This window comes from Scleropages formosus, chromosome 5 (genome assembly GCF_900964775.1).
Source record: "Scleropages formosus chromosome 5, fSclFor1.1, whole genome shotgun sequence".
Taxonomy (NCBI): Eukaryota; Metazoa; Chordata; class Actinopteri; order Osteoglossiformes; family Osteoglossidae; genus Scleropages; species Scleropages formosus.
The window spans coordinates 27,011,088-27,032,723 of record NC_041810.1 but is presented as its reverse complement, the minus strand read 5'-3'; the positions used below and the strand labels follow the sequence as shown (position 1 = coordinate 27,032,723).

Below are 21,636 nucleotides of genomic sequence, written 5' to 3'. Positions count from 1 at the left end.
GGCCTGGGTTCAAACCCTCACCTCTTGCTATAGTACCCTTGGTCAAGGTGCTTACACTGCACTGACACAGTAAAAATGGCCCTGCTGTACAAATGAGTAAATCACTGTCAATAGGTTGCGGTGTAAATCATAAATCAACGATCATACATCATCCAGGAGAATGTTGTCGGTACATCCGGCACAGAGCCATTCACTGAAAATGTAATTTTTTTTCTACCTCTGTCTATAAGAAAGTTAGATTAATGGGTCCATAGAATAAAAGAGCAGTTAATATCCCTAGAATTAGAGAAGTATCTCAAGGTTTGTCTGGGGCGATTTAATAAAACTGCTCACCGATGGCCCCGGAGCCCCTGGAGCCGATACCGAGGACTGGAGTTACTTTTAAGTTCTCAGTCAATGAATAATTTACAGTTTAATGAAAAAGAGTTCGAAATTCCAACGAGGCCCCAACACAAGTCTGACAGCCTGATTAATGTCTCGATTGCTAATAGGTTCTGCTCTAGGAATGAACCCTTTTCTCCGAAACAAGGTTCTGACGGATTTATAGCTCCACCCAGAGTCACGGTTAGTGCATGGCATGGTAATATGACCGCGAAAACAAGGGTGCACGGAGACTGTTATTATGAACGACTTCATGCCCTCTGGCACTTTACCTGTAAAGAACATGCTGATCCCAGTGGCAAATCCATCCCAAACATGTATTTTAATATTTTTCTATCTATCCAGGTGTAACAGAGGTCTCTCACTGTCAATATTTTGCTTCTAGACATTAAAAAGTGTTTAAAGGTAAAACATCACCATTATCCAGTATAATACTTTACCGTGTTGCCATCAGTAAAATACAACATACAAATCCCAATCCAAGTGATGTGAACACTGTCAGACAAATCTTGCAGTGGGTGGAGTCGCCCAAGGAAAAACAGCAGCAATTTCAGTTTTCAGCAATTTCAACTCAAGAAAAAAAAAGTTAAACAAGGATGTACGACATAAAGGTTTTATTGTTCATTTCTATAAAAGTTGAGCAAATCTCAGGCATTACATTGACATTCTATGTCTGAAAAATAACATCGAAAAGTGAACCGAATGGTGTGTGGAAGAGATCAAGCACACGGGCAGGAATAATACAGTAGACACTGCACACGTGTTTGACGTGCACACAGGCTGCAGAGCACAGGAAAGTATCACTGCCTCCTTACCAAGACAATCCATACATTTTTTTTGTCCCCACCCAAAAGGAAGGACTAGGACCCCTGAGGAGGACACTGGAAACCCTTGACTTTCTGGTCACCGACAGAAGTAAGATGGGAAATTACTCTTTCAGCTCTCAGCTTCCAGAACATTCCTCCTGTTTCTACCCTTTGCACAGTTATCGTTAGCAGGGGAAGCAGTGGATACCCTGCAGGTCAGTTCCTACACCATCTGAAACCCAAATTATATTTGTTATATCCATACCCAGTAGTTCACATGTTATTGCTATGCCATTTCCATTGCAAGTATTGAAACATTCCAGGGCTGTTTCAGTATTTTGTTCCCTTTCCTCACAAGCTCCTCCAGAAGTTTATCTCTGAGTGTTAATTTGGTGTTGTCTGCAGCTCCAGGGTTCGGACGGCTGGGATGGCAGGACCTTGGCGCTGCATCCTCCAGCATGGGGGTCAATTTAGTCGTCAGGCTCCGTAACGCAGCTCTCTACGATCTCCCGCAGGTTCGGGTTCTCCATGGCGGCCGCAACACGCTCCTTGTCATTGATCTGCTTGTTAACTGCCGAAGAGAGGAGAGGCCATGCAGCTGTACTCCACGCACCTTTATTATTGTCCAACTTGTTAACGACAGGAGTTAAAGGTCCAGTTTAAAGGTCCCACTAAAGCCAGATGAGGTGATATACTGAAATAACAGCTTTTCTATTTCTTACCCAAATCTATTTTATTCACAACCCTGACTAAACAGTTCAGCAGTGACTGAATACTCACTGTCTTCCTCAGTGGAATGTGTTCCTTCAGAAATGTAAATTTCCAACTGAAAAGAATTTAAAATCCATTTGAAGATGAAAAGGATAAAAAGGCTCATTTTACAGACATTAACAATACGCATCTAAACACACAGCATCCATGAGACACATGTAGAGAAACTGCCCATTCCAACATATTTTCACTGAAGCTTTAATCCAGATGCTCATGAGATTCAAAAATGGCAAAACAAAAATGTATAATCCTATTTATGTTAAAAATTATTAAACATCTTAAGAGAGTAATGCTACTCACCTTGTGTTTAAAGGGCAAACATCTCTGCAGTTTCACTTGCAAACAAAGACCTGTGGGAGCAGAGAAGGACAAAGTGAGCATGCAGAGAAGTTCTCAACATTTTCCCTGTGGTACCAGCTAGGGGCCAACTGGTTTTACCCGTTCTCAGAGTGCTGATGCTGCACTCCAACAAGAAGGTAAGAACAGTATGTTGGCACTGTGATCATGATGCAGCTGTTGTCAAGAAGAACCAGATTAGCATTTCATTCCAGGCCAACAAACATTCACAGGAAACAGGGCAGCATGCAGTGTAGTGGCTAGAGCTGTTGCCTTGGACACAAAGGATTGGGTTCATATCCGACCTCCTGCTGCACTGCCCTCAATCCACACTGCTCCCTACATTGATACAGAAGAATTTACCCAGCTATGTTTAAATCACTGGATGTTGCTTAAATTCCTAATTTCAAGATTAACCACCAACTTTCTGAGATGAGGACCTTTCAAGTTTCAGCATGTAATTGCTACTTTTTGGACTCAATACACCAACCAGGAGAACTAGTAGCGTGCTCCACGTGTAGCGGTGTCTGGCAGGTAAACCGATGTACGGTGGAACTAAGAGGTGTGTAGACTTGACACGAGACCTCCTGCTGAAATCCAAACCGAACAAGCGTCTCCTGGTCAGCAGGGAAGCACTGTGGCCGTTGCCACGGGAACCGTACCGATGAGCGTGGCCAGCGAGCAGTGCGGCACCGTGGGGCAGAACTTGATGGTGATGAGATACTCTTCCTCCCCCAATTCCTGGACCTCCACACTCTTCTCCGACACCACGTCCAGCTCCTCTAAGGTCTGCGGCTTTTCCGGATCCCGAATTGTGCGGATCACGTCTGCGGCACGCGGAACGTGGACACGACCACAGGAAACAAGGACACGGCAACAGTTCCCTTTAACAACATACATCACACATACATTCTGAATAAAAATGGACTGTCAGTGTCACACAGTGTGGAGATCGCAAGTACATACATAATTAAAAATAAGCACTGTTGTCACAACTTCTGAAATACTGAGGGAGACAAAATACATTAGAACCAGTAGTAAGTGGATCTATGTACAAGTACTTTATAAATTACTGTAAATTGGGCTGGTTCCGGGGGGCACGTTTCTCAATCAATGAATATAGTAATATCACCTTTGTGGGTATTTATTTATATATGAACAGCAGTATCGCACAACTAAAACACGCAGAAGTTTATACCGACATTTTACATGGTTTTTAAAAAAGAAAAAGTTTTTACTCTATTTACAACACAGCAGCAGACAGGTCCAGTCCAAGACATTTGAATTTGTAATGATGAGACATTTATTTGAATACTTACACTGACAATGTGACATTCATAAGAGGTTTTATATATATATATATATATATATATATATATATATATATATATATATATAGTACAATTCCTGTCGCTGTCCTCAGTTCGCCTCAGACTCACTCACTCAGAATTAGGCCATTTAAACGCGTTTTTTAAACTGATATTTACGACAAGGCTGAATCACTGTGCTCACCGTACACCTCAAGCGCCTTGTCCTCCATCCTCCGGCTCTCCAGCACCTTCCTCGGACCGTTCAGAGAAAGCAAGTGAGACGCGATCTGAGACACAAGCCGAGAAACCGTCTCCATATCACTGACGCCGCCATACTCGGTCGGCGGTTCCCGCTCGCGCTCCGCCTTCGGGTCGACGCCATGCCAGGCCAAGCGGTCGATGCCAGAGCTTAGCGTTCACTCGGCGAAAATACGAATGCAAACTTATTTCATTTAATAACTTTTAACATGTAGGTAATAATTATATTGTTTACACGGTATACATGCACATGCCGCTGCGTTATTCTTGTTGTTCCTTTGCTGTGATTTGCTAACACGACAAATATAGATTTATCTGGTCTTTTATCGTGTTCTCTTTCTGTATTTCTATTGGTTAAGAAGGGTCCCGAGACCCGTGAGAGGTGAGCTCAATCCTATTGGCCAATCCCGGTGTCAATCACGCGTTTCAGCTGCTGAAGAGGAAGTGGAAGTGGGGAAGTAAACACGGGTTTCAATTTGTCGGTTTGCTGTTATTTTCGTGATATTTTCACTAAATGTGAGCCGAGTCCGGTTATGACTGATATGAAACTGATTGGTGGACGAAGAGCTGGAAATGTAGCCTCCTCGTATTAGTTAGTGCTGCAGTGGGAAAACGGTGCAATCAGTTGAACACAGCCAGGTGCAGGGCCTGGTGCCTCGAAACTGAAACATTTGCTTCACGTGTGTTATTAATAATAATATAATAATATTTATGTATTAGTTAATACATCTCCTAATGTGGTGTTAACGGAATATGTCGTCGTATGTGTCAGGTGTATTGGTTGTTAATAGTGGTGTGTTATCATGTTGTCAGCCTGGTGTGGCAGCAGAGAGACTCCTCACCTCAGCCCCCTCAGACATGATGATGTCCACTACAGAGGATGTTGGAGACCCCCGGGCGCTGGAGGTGTCCCTCCTGCCGAAAACTCGCTTCTGCCAACGCGTTGAGGACATGGCGAAGGCCCAGCTGTCCCCCAAGGGCCCCTGGCTGTGCTGCCTGGGGTCAAAGGGCAGGATCGTCCTGGTGGACGCGGCCCAAGGGGACGAGGCCCTCAGGGAGGCGGATGGCGCTCACGCCGAGTGAGTGGAGTGTAGAGGGCGCCCTGTGTGTGTGCCTCATCCATTTTGCCCGGCCGCTTGCGTGCATTCGCCAGAACGGTTCTGTTTTCCTGCAGCTTTGTGTGGGAAGAGGCCCCTCTCCCCGGTGCCGAGTCCCCGTCCAGGCTCCTCGCGCTGGGCCTCGACGGTCACCTGCGGATCTTCGAGCTGGACGCTTCCTCCAGTGAGGATGGGTCCCTTGTCTGCTCAGCCAGCTGCTCCCCGGATTTTTTGCTGCGGGTGGCTGAGCAGGCGGAGCAGAGCGGCCGGGTGCCGGCGCCTCAAGGTGCGTATGCAGCACAGGATGGGGTGTGTGTGCGTTGGATGCTTGGAGTGCTGGGCCCGTGCGCTAACTTTTGTGTCCTGTCTGTGTGTGTGCAGCTGTGACTCGGCTCCGGATGCTCTCCTTCGCCGGGGGAACCTGCGTCGTCCTCCTCAACTCCTGCGTTCTGGTACAGCTACTGTGGCCCAAGGGGTCAGCGGAGCCAGAGGCCAGCGCTTGCTGTGTCCTGGGTGTTCCCACGGAAGTCCAGGCCACATGTGTGGACTGCCACATCTGCAGAGGTCTGCTCTTCCTGCTGACAGACACTGGACACATATGTATCCTTGGATTTTCTTTCATTGACGAGAAAATAGAAGTTATTCCTTTTTGTCTGCGTATGTTTTGGGTTTTTTTTTTTTTTTTTTGCCACTTTATTGTTCGCGTTCACCCCTCTCTCCGTCTCTCCTGTATTTCTGACTGCGGGAAATCGTTTCTGTCCTGCTGTTCAGTGTGAACCTTTAACCCAGTGGCCCAGATGTGTTTGGCGTTACTGGTGGGCAACTCTTTGCCACGGTGGATTTGCCCTTGTGCCACTCCAGACTGGGTGCTGCTGGGGCAAGTCCCTCGTTTCACCTCTTCCAGGTGTCACAGGACCTCAGCACTCTTGTGGTGGCTTCTGGTGCCAATTCAGCCCTGGCAGTCAATCTCAATCATTACTTCAGGTATACAAGGAATAACCTAGGAATAGGGAGGAATTCTTCTGTTTGGCTTGTTTTTTTATGTCATTTTATGTTCAGGATTCATTCGTTAGCATCACACAGCTTTGCACTCCTCACAGGACACACCCCGAATACCTGGAGCACCACACTGTGCCGGCTCGACCTCCTTTACAGGCGCCGGAGCCCGCTGACCAGGACAGGCTCTCCAGCTCTCAGCACAGCTGTTCCGCGCTGGGGCTTTCCTTCCAAGTGGACCGGTAAGAGCACTATCTGAGTACCTTGTTCCGTGGCTGCAAACTGAAATCCCGACCACGTTTTCAGCTGAGGCTCAAACACTTCCTCAAACATCCAGCTGCTTAACTGGATCAAAAACTTTGTCACGTTCCATAAAAAATGATAATTGAAAGCTGGTAGAAAGACATGTTTAGCAGTTTCTAACAGAGAAATGTTGGGGGGTCACAGTCTTAGGATGATTGCAGTTTATTGGGAAGTCGATAAACTCACGACTTTTCAGGCTACAGTACTGTTTGGAAATGGTCCCGGTTTAGTTAATGTCCCCTTTTATTCCTTTCCAGTTCCTGGGAAGCCCGGCTGGCCTCGATGTACGACAAGGCCCGAGCCCTGAGCCGCCCTGTCCAGCGCACCAATCCCCCCTGGTTTACTCACTTCCCGCATTCACAGTTTCATTGGGCCGCATCAGGGGCCATGCTGTCCAGGAGCCAGGTGCAAGGGAGCGTTGCCATGGTGCGTTTCAACGTGGAAGACGGGGTGACCCCCGTGGCACTTTCCGCCTCTGAGTTTTCAGCGGTCGTGACCTTCACGACCCCTGGGAACAGCAGGACGGTGGTGGTCTTCTGGGACCTTGAGAAACAGGATGTGGTCTACCACCGGGCGGAGGGCTGCAGCGTGCCAGTACAGCGAGGCAGCGACGAGAAGCTCTGCCTGCTTCTTGGAGGTGAGCTGCACCAAGGCGCTTTCCATCTTTCTCTCAGTTCCCCCTCTGCCCCAGGTTGCGTGGGGTGTGTCGATACACACCAGCGTCGGCTGCGTCCTCACGCTCAGCGTTCTGTGCTCCAGACGGCGGCCTCTCCCTCGTCCTCTTCAGCGTCTCCCAGGAAGAGCTGCTCAACAGGCTCATGGTTTTTGGTAGCGCGGGAACAGTGGACTCTCTGTGTCACCTCAACGCCTGGGACCGCTGCTCCATCCCAATCCATGCCCTGCAGGTGGGTGGTACTGTCCTTACAACCCTCGCCCCCTCCACCCACGTGCAGCTGTCCATGTGACTGAGCCGCCTGCAGCTCACGTCTGAAACTCTACACTGTTCTCAGGCGGGACTGAAGAACCATCAGCTGGACACTGTGGACTTCTTCCTAAAGAGCAAGGAGAACTTCTTATGTCCACCTGCGGGATTCTGCCTGCAGGAGCAGCCCTCCAGTGCCACGCAGATGCAGCTGCGAAGTAATTTTTTTTTTGTTTCTTTGTTAGAGTTCGTTTTAACAGTGATGAACCCCTCAATAGCAGGTGCTACCAAATCTAGACAGGTTGTTGGAGGTGAATGTTCACCCAGAAGTCCAGTGGGGCTCGCTAATAGGCAGCACAATCAGCTCTTTGTGGACTGTGAGGCGGCTCTATAGGTTTGTGTGTGTTTTATCTGTTGTGATTTGAATGTTACTCAGATGTGTAACAAACTCCATTCTCTTCTCTCTGTGTGTGTGTGTGTGTGTGTGTGTGTGTGTGTGTGTGTGTGTGGGGTTCCTCCGCTCAGACGTCGAGGCTCTATGTCCTGCTCTGGACCTGCTCGCCTCCTCCATCAAGGACACACACACAGAAGCCCAGAGCCGGCAGTTCTCAGAGCAGCTGCTCAATGTCACTCTGACTTTCCTGAGCTCGCGGGTGCGAGAGATCCTCTCGGGGGTGGAGGGTAAGGACCAGCCACTCCTCCATCGGGGGTGGGGATGTATGAACTGAGAGCACTTAGCTCACACAGGGTCCCCCGTGATCCCAATTATTTTCGTTCCTGCAGAGCCAGACGACAATCTGCAGCAGTGTGTGTCCATCCTGGACCGGTACATCTGTGAGCTGCGTGTTTTCATGAAGAGGTACCCCTGGCCAGTAGGGGGTGCTGTCCAGCTAGACTCCAGCATACACCGAACAAGCACTGGTCCCCAACATAAATGGCATTCCCTCTCTACAGAGGTACTGTACCCTGTTGGGGCCCCTGCAGAGAACTCCGGTGGCAGACAGGAAGTGATGTCATCAGGAGCTCTCTGGACATGTTCAAGTTCCTTAAGTCATGCAGATTTTAATTACCCCATCTGCTGTTATTGACGGTACCCTGCACGTTGCCATGGCGCCGCAGATGCATCGTGGCTGACCTTATGCACACATGTTCTCCAGGAAGTGATTCGACAGGCAGTGGCAGCCAATGAGATCCCACAGGCCCAGGCCCACTTGAGAACTCTGCAGTGTCCCAAGTACAAGCTCCCCCTGCTGAGGACCACGGGACTTCAGCTGGCCTTTCAGTGTCTGACCCAGCGGGACCTGGAGCAGGCCACAAGCCTGCTGAGGAACATGGTGAGGGAGAAGTTTGGGGGAGGAACCTGCTGAGGAATATTGTGAGGGAGGGGTGAACACAATGAAAGAAGCTACAGAAATTGGGCGTAAGAAAATGTTCGTCTTCCAGGGCTTCAGCGTGAAGGAGGAGTTAAAGAAGATCTTTCTCCATACTGACGACGGCCCCCTGCGGGACTTCGTGGTGAGATTCTCACCTTTCTGTTGCCATGGAAACAAAACAGGAAGCGGATGTGGCTCTGCTCTTACCTGTGTCCCGGCCCCACAGATGGAGGAGTTAAGAAGGCTGAACTGCGTGTCGGAGGAGGAGGGTCGAGTGGTGAACTTCATCAAACAGGTGGAAGGGCTGCGCTACACTCCTCTGACTCGATGTAAACAGCCGGTGGCCTGGAAGAGGTATAAGACTCCGGGAGATTGTGCTGCTCATCTTGCTCTAGGCTCTTTTTTTGGCATGTTAGCTGTCAAGCGAAGGCTCCGCCGCATTCTGAAATCAGTGCCTGTCGTGTCTCAGCACATTGCAGATAGAGCAGTCGGAGGCTGATGCCAGGCAGCTGCTGCAGGTGCTGAGGACGGAGCCTGATCCACAAGCCACTCGGACGCTGTGGACCTCCATCAGGGCGGACTGGGTGCAACACTGGGATTCCCAGACCCAGAGCGCCATTTTGCTTTCCCGTGTACAGGACCAAGGTGAGTTTGGCCACACACTCTTCAGCAGGCTGTGTTAGAGGTGGCAGCAGTGCTCTTAAGGGGTTGGAACACCTTCGGATTTTTACTTTGTTTAAATACTGCTGGGATGACGCTCAGCACATCACCTCATTATTTTTATCTGCACGAACAGGTTATTTTCTGTCTGCTCCCTGACTTCAAAGAGACCTGCAATAAATTTGGAGTTATTGTTAGATTGGTGTTCTGTCAAATGTTCCTCTCATTGTTCATTTCCAAATTACTCCTGTTTTTCGACTTCCAAACACAAATTAAATAAGAAGCCTGTTCATAACTCATTTTGTTTGTAACTTGAGGGTGTTAATGTACTTCATGACTATGTTGATTTTCTCTGGAGCAGCTCTAAGTTCCTGTGCTCCGGACGTCCTGTGGATGTACCTGACCTCCCTCCACGACTGTCGGAGGATCACCCAATGGATTGAGAGCCTGCCTGCCCCTGACTGTTGGCCGCCGCTCAGCGCTGACATTGTTAACCACCACACCCTGTGCAGCAGCTTCCTGAAGGATGAAATCCTGGACATGCTGGCAAGGTTGGAAGTGGATGCTGAAGCCAAACCCTCCCATTTCCCCCTGTACCAACAATGGGCTTCTCGCACTGTTTGAAACTCTCACCCCAACAGGAGGGGGATTTTCATCCAAGCCGAGCTGTCTGACTTCGAGCAGCTGCTGTGGAGGCTCGGCCAGGCAGGAGGGGTGATGCAGGATGGCCTCCCGGTGCCACAGTTCCGATCCCTTGAGGGCCACAACTTCCACACCTGCTTCATTCACTACTGTCTGGAAAAGGGCCTGAGATACCTGCTGTACAGCTACACAGAGCACTACAGGTGAGGAGGATGTCCAGGCGGGAGCCGTCATTGCGGGGGGCACGTCAGTCACATGTTGACAGTTCTCACTGTTGCAGAGAGATGATCATACACTGGGTCCTCGACATACAGATAACTGGGCCAAAAGTCCGTTCATAACTGAATTTATTCTTAACTCCAAAGTCACTTTTATCACCAAGTCGCAAATAATAAAAGCTGAATAATACAGACTTCCCCTTTACTTATTCTGCAAAATATCAGCTAAAGCTAAAATAAACAAAATACTCTAACGCATCCCTCCATCTGTTTTCAGTAACTGCTTGTTGAATACAATCGCTGTGCTCTGCTGTATCCTGGAAACAGGGTGTGAGGCCTGTTCATAAGTTGAGACGTTCGTAAGTCAAACGTGTGCAACTTAAGGAAAACTCCAGCTAATCCTTTTCCACCAGTTTAACCCCAGGAAACTGCCCCGCCCTGGCGGACTGTGCTCTCTACGAAAGCCACCCCTGGTTTGAGATGCTGGTGAAGGTCCAGGAGATCACAAGGAACCTGTCAGGTATACGCAACCGAAACGAGACGGTGTCCATTGGCAGGCACTGCATTGCCGCTGTGCGTCTGTGACGATTGTATGAGGTAGCTGGTAGCTGCGATGTGGTGTTGCCATGGTTACTCCGTGTGCTCCCAGACCCGGAGGCGGTCTTCGGCGCCAGCCTGACCAATGCTCAGATCCTGACCCCGGGCAGCCAGGCCAGCGTGAGCAGCATGCTCCTGGAGGGACACAGCCTGCTTGCGCTCTCCACCATCATGTTTTCCCCAGGGGGCATTGACCAGGTCAGCAGTTAGGACCATGCTGTACAGCAACCAGCTTTGACCTTGGGATGACCAGAGGAGGATTGATTAGAGGAGGTGTTTGGTTTACTAACTGTGTTCAGTGTGAGAGCATCTTCTAAGGGGATGTTTTCTGCCGGACCCAGGTGGTGAGTCCAAGGCACAGCAAGGGAGATCCTCGGTGGAAGGTCGATCTCCAGCTCCTGAAGATGGCGCTCAGTCCGTATCCCAAGCTCAAATCCGCTCTCTTCCCCCAGAGCGCCCCCCGCAGCTCGCCTGTTTCCGATGTGTCTCTCTACCACCTCCTGCAGGTAGGAGGGCTGCTGGGACAGGGAAGCCTGTGCACCAGACTTTACCCTGACTCCACTCACACCCCCATCCAAGTCTCATACAGATTCTGCCCATTCCCTGCAGTCAGAGTCCTCCATACAGATTCCATGTGACTCCACCCAGACTCCACCATTCCCTCGTACTCCATACAGCCTCTGCTGAGATTTTCCACACCCCTCTCTGACCCCACCCATACTTTACCAAGATGCCACCCAGACTTTGCCTAGTCTGCTCACTGTGATCTGTTGCTTTGCATTACTACATGCTGCTGATACACAGTATGAGGTATGCTGAATTCCAGATCTTTCTCCATTTCAGGCACTGCGCCCCCTGGATCCTTCCAAACTGTTCCGCTGGCAGTCTGCAAACACATTGAGCAGCGGCGGTAGGTTCTGCACTCAGGCTAACAAACTCTCTCTGTCAGCTGGCCAAAGGTCGAGGATCATAGCTCAGACCATTTGAAATAATTGTGTATTTTTAACTGAGTAAAGAAAAAGTACTGTATTAAAGTGTACCTTGCTTATTATTCTGTCATCACTTGCTGTTCCTTTGGACTGTGGTGGAAGGCATACTTTGAACCCATGAGCCATGTGGCTGTGTGATGTAAATGCTGTGTGTGTGTGTTACCCCCCAGGAGATGCATCAGAACTGCCTCACTTCTCCTGCCCCCTGCTAGTCAGCCAGCATGCCCTTGTGGAGAACCTGCACTTCCTGTACTACCTGTGCCACGGCCGGCCCTCCTTCGCCTTCGGCACCTTCCTGGTGCAGCAGATGATCGGCTCAGTCAACGTGGAGCTGCAGTGAGTGTCATCCAGCTACTCCACTGTCCACCTTTAAGTGCAGTGCGCAGGATCTGAGGCCTATGGCTCACACTGAAACAGTGGGCCAGCAGTTGGCTGTTTTAGATTCAAGATACCCTTACTCAAGGTAGTTACCCTAAACTGATACTGTAAAAATTGCCAAATTGGTAAATCAGTGTAAGTAGCTTGACATTGTAAGTTCATCTGGAGAGAAGTTTAGATAAATTTTATGTTCAACAGAGTTCTGATACACACTGGGGGACCCTTTGGTGGTTGTGTGGTCACGTCTTGCCCTGAGTGACATTTCCCGTCTGTCACTGGAGGCCATGTAGATCCACGCGGGTTGTGTTTATCTCCCATCTGAGCCCCGGGGATGCTATCTTTCTGTGTGTATATGTGGTATGTGTATCCTGCAGGGTGGCGGATGCCATCGAGCGCACCCACCGCCTCGCCCTGCAGCACTTCCACTCCCCAGCTGTGGTCGCCGCCTGCGTCTGCTTCTGCGAGATGCTGGGGGTCAGCAGCCTGCGGCTCCGGGTGGACGTGGCTGTGCTCAGCCTGGTGCTCAAAGCCTGGAGTGCGAGGGCAGGGGAGAGCAACACAGTTGCCCTCCGGGAGTCCCTGGGTGAGTAGGACATTTGCAGGGTGGACTTCACAAGGACATGGGACTCCGAACCTCTGAAGTTTCATGGTTCTTCTAAATGACCTGTCAGTGTGCCAGCAGGTGCTATAATGGTTACAATATGGGTTGAATTCCACCTCCTGCTATGGCTCCCATAATCAAGATACTTACTCTGGATTGATACAGTACAAAATTACCCTGCTGTATAAATGGGTAAATCGCTGTAAATGGCTTAGTGTACAAAAATCACATTGAACGTTGTCTTGGAGAAAAGTCAGATGAGTGGAAAAAATTACTGGTTATAGGATCCCTGTCCTGTGTGTGTGTGTGCGCGTGCGTGCACGCACTCGTCTCTCTCTCCCAGTGGACTGGGGCCGGCGGCTGGTGGAGAAACAGGCCGCAGAAGAGCTGCTTATCCACCTGGAGGCCGGAGTCCGAGACAGCGTGGAGAGGAAAGGATTGGCCAGGTGTGTGTGTGTGCGCGCGCACACGCACATTTCAGTGCTACTGGGGCGGGTTACAATTCATTTGCTGTATTAAAGGGAAATTAAGATCCTACTGTGTGTGTGCGTGCGTGTGTGTGTGCGTGCGTGCATGCACGCGTGTGTGTCCCGCAGGGCGTCCTATGAGGCGTCGAAGGAATGGGCGCTGGTAGTGCAGTTCTGCCACCTGCACTCACTGCCCCTGAGTGCCGCCTACCTACTTGACTGCGCCACAGACGCACAATGGCTGCACTTCCTGTTCTTCGTCCAGCTGCACAGCTACCCTCCTGAGCAGGTGTGCCGCACGGCTACATTTGGCAGGGTTTCACACCCTGTTCCCTCTACACTTCTCCCAGTCACACCCCTTTGTGTGTGCTGTGCGTGTCCCGCAGGTGCGCACCCTGGTGGCCCAGTTTGACTCGACGCTGCGGGCCCACCTCTCCCTGGCCTTCCAGAGCCTTCCGCCATGCCCCGCTCTGGAGCACGAGGGGTTTTTCTCCTGCCCCGAGGCTGAACCCGCACACGAGCTTTTCCAGGTGCTGCTTCAGAGTCAGGAGCAGCAGAGTGCCTGGTGCCACCTGCTGGCTGAAGGACTGCGCCTGCACTGCCCCACGCTGGCCGTGTTGGCAGCTTGTCACCAGGTAAAGTGCCCTTTGGTGGTCCCTCTCCAGACCTGCGGCGGCACGTGTCACCGGACCCGCGATCACAACTTTCACATCTTTCATTTCCTATTCTTCCTTCCTTTTGCTTTGCATTTTAAGATCCATTTGTTAATTGATATTTTTCGGACAAACGTCACTGAGCGCCTTGTTTCCCTGCGTTCTGCTTCCTCCATTCTCTGTCTAATGGGCACTTAGTAGTGTAGATGCCAAAAACCTCTTCCTCAGCACAGAAACAACCCTTTCCATGGCTGGAAGGTCCATTACTGTCTATCAGACAATGTGAGGATGATGAGTAACCTCAGTACCGCTCTTCTTCTTCTGCTCGCAGGAAGCTGATATGATCCAATGTCTGTGTGTCTGGGTCCTCACCTCGGTGGACAACGACGTTGCCGAAGAGGCCACGGCCCACATCCGTGAGAATCCGAGACACCACGTGTGGAACCTCCATGACCTATCTGTCATGTGGAGAACTCTGCTGAAGAAAAACAACATCAGGCCCCTGATTCGAGGCTTCCAGCTCTTTCAGAAGGTAGTTCCCATATTTCTCTCGTGTTTCTAACATCACCCAAGCTCAGAGGAGCGGACCCCCAGTCAATGGTGCACACCTGCAACTCGCATGAAAATGTACATTTTACATGTTTTCACTGTTCAGCAAAACATCTCTGAAAGGGTTGTACACAAAATGAAACACAAAGGCAATCAGGCCTCCATAACTTACTCTTGCTCGTAGAACTGATGCCAAAGCAGGTAAATAAATCAAGGAAAATCCCGATTTAAAAGTATTGATGAAACTTAACGAAAGTGTCAATTCACAGCTGATACTAAGGGATTGTACTGGCCGGTTAAATTAACACATATCCTTACTTTTTGCGGCACAACTTGCGTGTAACTGACCTCCAGCATAGAGGGAGCATCAATGGCGGATAGAGCACTTGTTTTATTCAGCTGCCAGGATGTCGCAAAATAGATACATGCAGTAAGAACTTTGTCCATTACAGTGGGCAGTAGTGAAAATAATACAAAAATATTGCAACATTTCACTTCTTGCTACATGTCATAATTTTGGAGAAACACTTTGACCATCATTCCCAGTTGTTTCCTGTAGTAAATAATGTATACAGTGTGTATTTTTGTGTCTGTGTGTGAGTGTGAACCCCTCTGTCTGTGTGTGCCATGTCCTGCAGGACTGCCCTCTAATCCACATGATGTACATGTTTGAGCTCTGCTTCGATCACAAAAACTACCAGGAGGCCAAGAAGAAAGTTCTGGAGTTCCAGAAATGCCTGTTGAGTGTGAGTACGAAATCCCCGCTGCCTGTCATCCTTCCCCGCTTGCTCTTCCCACTTTGTCCTGGAGCAGTTCTCCGTTTCTGCCCACTAAAAGAAGTGCAGCCATTGTGGGTAAACAGTTTGTTCAGTGGCGTGACATTAGCGGTGGGTGTGAGACTCGACCCAGCAACCTTCCAGTTACCAGTCAGTGTTTTTAAGCCCCTCGTGAACAGCTACTGAACAGTGGAGTTTAGGGATGAAAGGTTGAGAATGAGAGGAGAACCCCAGAAGTGCCCTGTTGAAGATCCGCAGTGACCCGATCAAGCGTCAACGAAACTAGGGCTCCAACCCCAACTCTCGACTCTCCCCGCAGCAGAAGGCAAGTTCTGTCCAGGACGAGGGGCGCATCCCCATACAGTGGTCCGAGTGCCAGGCCTCAGTCCTGCTGCTCTCCATGCTCCAGCAGTGCACCACCCAGTATGAGCTGCGGCAACTGCTGCACCTGCTTGCCGACGTGGACCACCTTCTCAAGTCCAACGGTGAGAGCCGTGCGCCGCTTTCATGCAATATATTAATTACTGTCATATTTTATTCTGTTATTTAACATAGTTCTTCTGCGGGTGACCAGATATTGGAATAAACAGACAGTCTGACGAATCACGATTTTATTTTTTAAATATCTTTTGGATAATTTTCAAAAAAGGGAAGAAAGTGGTTGGTTATTCGGTGAAATTAAACCCAAGTTGTTAAAGAGATTAGTGTATTTAATATATATATTAAAGTAATACAATTTTGTTACAAAACAAAAAATCTGTTCTTGGAAATGCAGACTCGGATGGACTCACTTAATTCTGTGCTTCAGCCTCCTCCCTGTTACTAAGATTTTCAGTTTTGTTTAAAAAAAAGTTCAATATTTCAAGTGCAAGCGTACAATTCTAAAAACAAAAAAAAAAAATTTAAATTTTGTAAAAACATTTCATGTACATACAAAAGGGTGACTGCGCACCCTTTTCTGTTTAGGCCCCGACTTTAAGAAACTGAGCCTGCTGAGCGACATCCTGCAAGACACCCCCGTGCCCCTCGGCCACACCCTGCTGGAGAGCTATTCCCCCGAGGCCCTGCAGGGGGAGTGCTCACGCATAGTGGAACAGCTGCAGGCCCACGGGCTCTTTACCCAGGCCAGGCGGGTATCTGAGCTGGGGGGTTTGCCCATCGACACTGTGGTCATCAATGAGGTGAGATCCCGGTCATTTGTTTAAATTGAGGGAGGCAAGATCCCTGTGTGTGTACGCTGGACCTCAGATATATTGATGATGATGATAAATACTTTGTAACTTTATTAGGTTCTGTCTATACGTTACATTTACGTTACTTCATTTAGCTACCAGCCGCCTCTTTATTACCCAATTTCCCCCATATTAAAATTTAAAACTCAGTTGAAAAGACTGATCCATGCCAGTCGAGCCGTCCTGCCCTGCAATCACATGTAAAGTTCCTCATCTTATTGATTTGCGACACTCAGGAACACCAGGCACAGACTGTAAACACTGTGGAAGTGAGTTGAACTCAGGTGGTCCCACAATCCTATTCTGTTTTGGTGCTCTTTTCTTCCATCGGTGACCTCGAAGGGTAAACGGGTCACGTTTGCTCCACTGCAGAAATTTTAAATGTGGAGAAAATGCTGTTAAAAATAAATAAGGAGCGAGCACGTACGAAAAAGAAAAGTATGCTGCTGACGTGTTTCACACCTTTTGTGATGCACTTGGAAAGCTGGAAGGTGATGGATGATGGTGTTGACCTTGTCTTCTCTCCACCAACAAGTTGTTGCAGGAGCTGCGGGGCCTTCGAGAGAAGCGCCCGTGGGCTAGGAAGGGGAGCAGGATCGCTTTCTGGAGGAAGTGCCACGAGCAGTTCTGCAACAGCTCCGTGGACGAGGAAACTGCCTCGGAGTTCTTCCGGTGCCAGGCCCAGCTGTCCACGTGTGCGCCGCCGGAGACCGAGCTCCTGTGCGTCCAGGAAAGGGCGCTGCTTTTCACCATGGCGGGACATTGGCTGTGTCGGCGGGAGCCGGTGCCCCTCGGCCGGCTGGAGGAGCTGGAGAGGAAGTTATGGGAGTGCCGTGTGCGGCAACAGGAGCTGCTCTCCGCCGCGGAACAAGAGACTATGTTTGCACTTCCTGAACTGGCGACGGGGGATGAGTCCTTTGAGGACATCCTCAAGGAGTTCTCCTTCTCCAAGGTGGCTGCTCTCAACCGGCCGGAGCTCCTGAGTCTGGACGGGCTGCCTGTAGCCGAGAGCCCTGAGCCCGGCGAGGGACCCGGCGCCTGGCCCCAGGGAAGGGCAGCCCTAGCCAGGCTGGTGGGCCACCTGCTGGACGAGGGCTGCATCCACGAAGCCAGCCGTGTGTGCCGCTACTTCTCCTTCTACCACCCTGACTTGTTGCTGGTGCTGCGCTGCCGCTCCCTGGCGAGCGGGGACAGGCCCCGCCCCCAAGATATCCTGCCTTCTGCCGCATCTCCAGACACTGACGACCTCCTGAAGAGGAGCTTCGCCAGCTGTGAGTTCTTCCTTGTCTTCCTCGCTTGGTTGCTAGAGGGTTTTTGGCAGGCCTGTTTAGTCTCAGTGAGCCGTGTCCTTTCTCATGCAGCCTCCAGTTTGAGCAGCCTGTCCTCATTCGTGGTGGTGTCCCATCCTGAGGACCCTGTGGTGGTCCAGCTGCAGACGGTGGCTGAGGAATGCCACCACGGCAAGAACTACTGCAAGCAGGTTCTCAGCCTCTACGAGCTTTCCAAGGTGCGTGTCGATCCTCCAGTCCTTCTTGTCTGCTCTTCCTTGATCCCGTTCTCTTCGCAGCGTCTCACCATCCACTTGTCCCATCTCAGGAGCTCAAGTGCCCGTACAGCCAGATCTCTGCCGAGGAGCCGCTCTCTGTGCTCTGTAAGGTGCTGCTATCCCAGCAACCCGACCGCTACAAGAAGGCCCAAGCGTTCATTGCTGTGCAGGGTCTTGCGCCCGACGCTGTGGCCGAGACGGTGTCCAGGGCTGTGGTTGAGGGTTTGATGGCTGCCCAGGAGAGTGGAGAAGGTGAGCGGATGAAGAGCAGTTAGCTTTCTGTAGCTGCCCATACCAAGTACATGCCAACACTTTATTGACTGCAGAACGGTCAAAGGATCATCAACCCAATACCTACTGGACCTGATTACTCTACTCTGTACACCTTATCAAGAGTGCTCCTCAACCTTTAGCTGCTTAAAAGTGTCCAAAAACAAAAGTCTACAGGTTTCTGGGTTTGTCCTTGCTGTGATGGAACAAATTCCCTGTCTCTCACAGACCTGCTGAATCCCTCCCAGCATTCAAGAAGGGTCTCTCACCCATTTCTTTCAGAGCCACTTGTCTTCTGATCTCCTCACAGCTCCATAAATAAGATAATCTGCTGTGATTATCTGTGTATTTGCTATTTTAATATCACTTCTATTGGCAGTTATTGGAGGGTTGCAAACCACCAACATGGTGGTGTCAGACAGGCAAACTGTGCTTTGATCATCCTACATCTGTCTAAAGCTCTTTGTCTGTTGTTGATGCACTTTTGTTTACCGTCGTTCCAAGCGCTGGCAGTGAGTGCCACTCATCCAGATGGCAGTTGAATAGCTCAGTAGCAATATGTAACTTTTGTGTGTGTGTGTGTGTGTGTGTGTGTGTGTGTGTGTGTGTGTGTGTGTGTGTGTGTCTTCTCCGCAGGAGGGAAGCAGATCTTCAGCCTGGCTGATGGGAGGGAAGCTTTCCTGCACCTGGCCAGGCTCTGCGGAGACCCCAACCTGGTGGGCAGCAAGCTGATGGACCACATCACCACGGTGCCCCTGGGGGAGCTGGCTTGCAGTAAGGGTCCAGACCAGTCTTCAGTGTGTAACACACACATACACACACCGCCCGAACCTATATCAGTCCAGTAAACAACAAAGCCGCAGTGAAGTCAAAGTCAGTGCTGTTTTATCCATCTGCAGACTTTTACAGTGGTGTGTGTGTGTGTGTGTGTGTGTGTGTGTGTGTGCGTGCGCCTTTCCTGCAGCTGTGGAACTGCTCATCCTTGCCCACGACTGTTTCAGCCTCACCTGTAATATGGAGGGAATTGGGCGTGTGCTCCAGGCTGCCCGTCACCTTAGTCACACCCACCTGGCCCACGGCGAGCGCTACGGCCTGCTGGTGAGTCGAAGCCCTTCCCTGGGTGGTGTTCGCCTTTGGTTCAGCTTCATCTCTCTGCCACCCGGGTCTCTTCCTCCAGGTGCGGCTCCTCACCGGCATCGGCAGGTACAATGAGATGACCTACGTGTTCGACCTGCTGAACCAGAACCACCGTTTCGAGATGCTTCTGAGGAAGAAGGTGGAGTCGGTAAGACGTCCTTGATGTCCCCCCCCGCCACCCCCCTCTCATGTGACACACGCAACCCTGGCGTAACCTCCCCCGTGTGTGTCTCCCATTCCAGAACGCAACACTCAAGACGGCCTTGCTCGATTACATCAAGCGCTGCCTGCCTGGTGACAGCGAGAAGCACAACATGGTGGCGCTGTGCTTCAGCATGTGCCGCGAGATTGGCGAGAACCATGAGGGTGCCGCGCGTACTCAGCTCAAGCTCATCGAGTCGCAGCCTTGGGGTGAGGATGCGGAGGTGCCCACAAGGTCACGAAGGTCACCAGTTGTGCCGATTGGTCGCACCTGGTCTACAAGCTTGTTAATATTCGAGGGCTCTTCCGAAGGCTCCTTTTTATTGGGTAGAGAAGAGCAGACCGATTACGATGGGAGTGTCTGTCTGTCTGTCTGCATCAAGGTGTGTGTTCTCATGCCAGCAGTGACACCGGAGCTGAAAAGCGCCTTGATGAAGGTCCTGACGCTGCTCAAGGACGCTGCAGAGAGCTATTCCAAGGTACCTCCCAGCACCACTGGTCAAACTACTGTCTTGTGTGGGAAGTGACCAGAGTCACAGCACTCACTGGACTGTGTGTGTCCGTGTGTGTGTCCATCCACAGGACTCATGTTTGCGCCAGGGGCTCCGCTGTGTGAAGCTGGCCAAGCTGGTGACGCTGCAGCTGCACTTGCTGAACCAGGGTCAGGAGCAGCAAGTGATCAACTTGCGCCCCGGGCAGCTGCTGGACGCCATCGTAGCTCTGCCCCGTTGCTACCAGGTACCACGCTGGCTTGTTGCGTGTGCATGCGCGCAGATGCACGCCTACCTACCTGCCTGCCTGCCTGCCTGCCTGCCTCACACATTTCCAAACATCCGTGTAAAGCCAAACTCCCCTCCGTGTGCGTCTTGTCGCTACCGGCCAGGCGTTCGTGGTTGCCGAGGCGTACGACTTCAGCCCCGACTGGGCCGAGGTGCTGTATCAGAAGGTCGTGCTAGGGGGGGACTTCTCGTATCTGGATGAGTTCAAACAGCCCGGCCGCCTGCAGCCCGCCCTCTTTGAGGACGTGTCTAAGAAGTACGTCCATCCGCTCCGCCGTCCTGCTCACATTCACAGGCGAGTTTCGAGGTGGTTGGGCGACGGGGGTCAGGGGTTACATCGCTCTTGTCCCCCTGCAGGGTGTCCCTCTCCAAGTCGCCCGGCAGCTGCAGCCAGAACCTGCGAAAGTTGCTGCAGCACTGTGACGACGTCTACACCCATTACAAGTTGGCCTACGAGCACAAGTTCTTTGATGTGGCCAACGTGCTGCTGCAGGACTCGAGGACGGGCGGTTACCTGAGCGACCGGCTGGCCAGCTGACCGTGGGGGAAGGGGGTGCCTGACCGCTGACGGACGTGTGAAACTGCAGACAGTCTAGACCCAGAACATTTCTAACACAATGCAAGGAAGGAGGAAACGGAGGAAGCCTTTTGTTCTTGTATGAAGAACAGAATATTAATTGGTACCATTGACACATTAAATTACGCTGAGCATTATGTATGTATGTATGTTTGTTTCATACCTGCTGGCACTTTGCCACAATGAGCTCTTTTGTTTAACTATTGGATAGTTACTGGCTATAAACTTGCACCCAGTGATAGTGGGATAGGCTCCGGACCATCGTGACCCTCACCAAGACAAGTGGCTATGAGTAGTGAGTAAGTACTGTCTTATTAATGATAAAAATAAGTGGTTGGGCATACAGTTGGATGAGACTCCCACCTCTGAGGGACCAGTGCTGCTGCTTCTGGGGTGGAACTGAGTGAAGGTGAAGCTGAGCTGAGATTTGAAGGTTATTGTAGAGATCTGGGCTTCTAAACCACTGTAAAACTGGTCTTTTTGCTATACTTTTTTTTTTTTTTTTAAAAAAAAAAAAAAAAACACATGTTTTTTTTTCCTTGATTTCTTCTAGTTTCTCCATAAACACCTGGAAGCTTTTTTCCATCATCTGCTGCTGCTTCTCTCGAGGGCTTTGGAGCCCCTCTGTCCTCAGTAATGCGGTGTTCCAAGAATGGGAAGCTGCAAAACAGTGCCGTTTTCCAAGCAATATTTACACACACACACACACACACACACACACACACACACACACGAGCGCTCTTCAGCCCGAGAGGAAGCACCCCTCCATCGCTCTTCCCGAAACACACGAAAGACCTCCTGTTTGTGGATA

General features: G+C 50.5%; 2 protein-coding genes across 9 annotated transcripts; one reads left to right on the top strand and one right to left on the bottom strand.

Annotated features, from left to right (window-relative positions):
• Positions 1–980: 980 nt before the first annotated feature.
• Positions 981–3,970, bottom strand: ciao2a (cytosolic iron-sulfur assembly component 2A). 2 transcript variants are annotated; one of them, XM_018765367.2, is made up of 5 exons: positions 3,807–3,970; positions 2,957–3,178; positions 2,259–2,308; positions 1,968–2,013; positions 981–1,758 (listed from the first exon to the last, which is right to left on the bottom strand). In XM_018765367.2, the coding sequence occupies exons 1-5, from the start codon at positions 3,919–3,921 to the stop codon at positions 1,658–1,660; spliced, it is 534 nt and encodes a 177-aa protein (XP_018620883.1). In that variant the 5' UTR covers positions 3,922–3,970; the 3' UTR covers positions 981–1,657. The 2 variants fall into 2 exon arrangements, with proteins under 2 accessions (XP_018620883.1, XP_018620884.1); XM_018765368.2 differs by having other exon boundaries at positions 2,957–3,121.
• Positions 3,971–4,261: 291 nt separating this feature from the next.
• Positions 4,262–20,962, top strand: spg11 (SPG11 vesicle trafficking associated, spatacsin). Of its 7 annotated transcripts, none has more exons than XM_018765749.2 (41): positions 4,262–4,320; positions 4,676–4,941; positions 5,037–5,245; positions 5,341–5,559; positions 5,757–5,943; positions 6,060–6,197; positions 6,516–6,895; positions 7,018–7,163; positions 7,269–7,398; positions 7,706–7,861; positions 7,964–8,136; positions 8,338–8,514; positions 8,624–8,695; positions 8,780–8,907; positions 9,023–9,198; positions 9,575–9,764; positions 9,855–10,058; positions 10,487–10,593; positions 10,723–10,868; positions 11,012–11,176; positions 11,514–11,580; positions 11,830–11,995; positions 12,412–12,620; positions 12,982–13,084; positions 13,235–13,394; positions 13,492–13,740; positions 14,090–14,290; positions 14,946–15,053; positions 15,403–15,568; positions 16,050–16,264; positions 16,851–17,586; positions 17,677–17,822; positions 17,912–18,113; positions 18,768–18,905; positions 19,096–19,229; positions 19,309–19,416; positions 19,511–19,679; positions 19,872–19,948; positions 20,052–20,207; positions 20,353–20,504; positions 20,606–20,962. In XM_018765749.2, exons 2-41 carry the CDS (start codon positions 4,721–4,723, stop codon positions 20,784–20,786), a joined length of 7,167 nt encoding a protein of 2,388 aa, XP_018621265.2. In that variant the 5' UTR covers positions 4,262–4,320; positions 4,676–4,720; the 3' UTR covers positions 20,787–20,962. The 7 variants fall into 7 exon arrangements, 6 of the variants coding, with proteins under 6 accessions (XP_018621265.2, XP_018621264.2, XP_018621267.2 ...); XM_018765748.2 differs by having other exon boundaries at positions 4,283–4,542; XM_018765751.2 differs by having other exon boundaries at positions 4,296–4,378.
• The last annotated feature ends 674 nt before the right edge of the window (positions 20,963–21,636 follow it).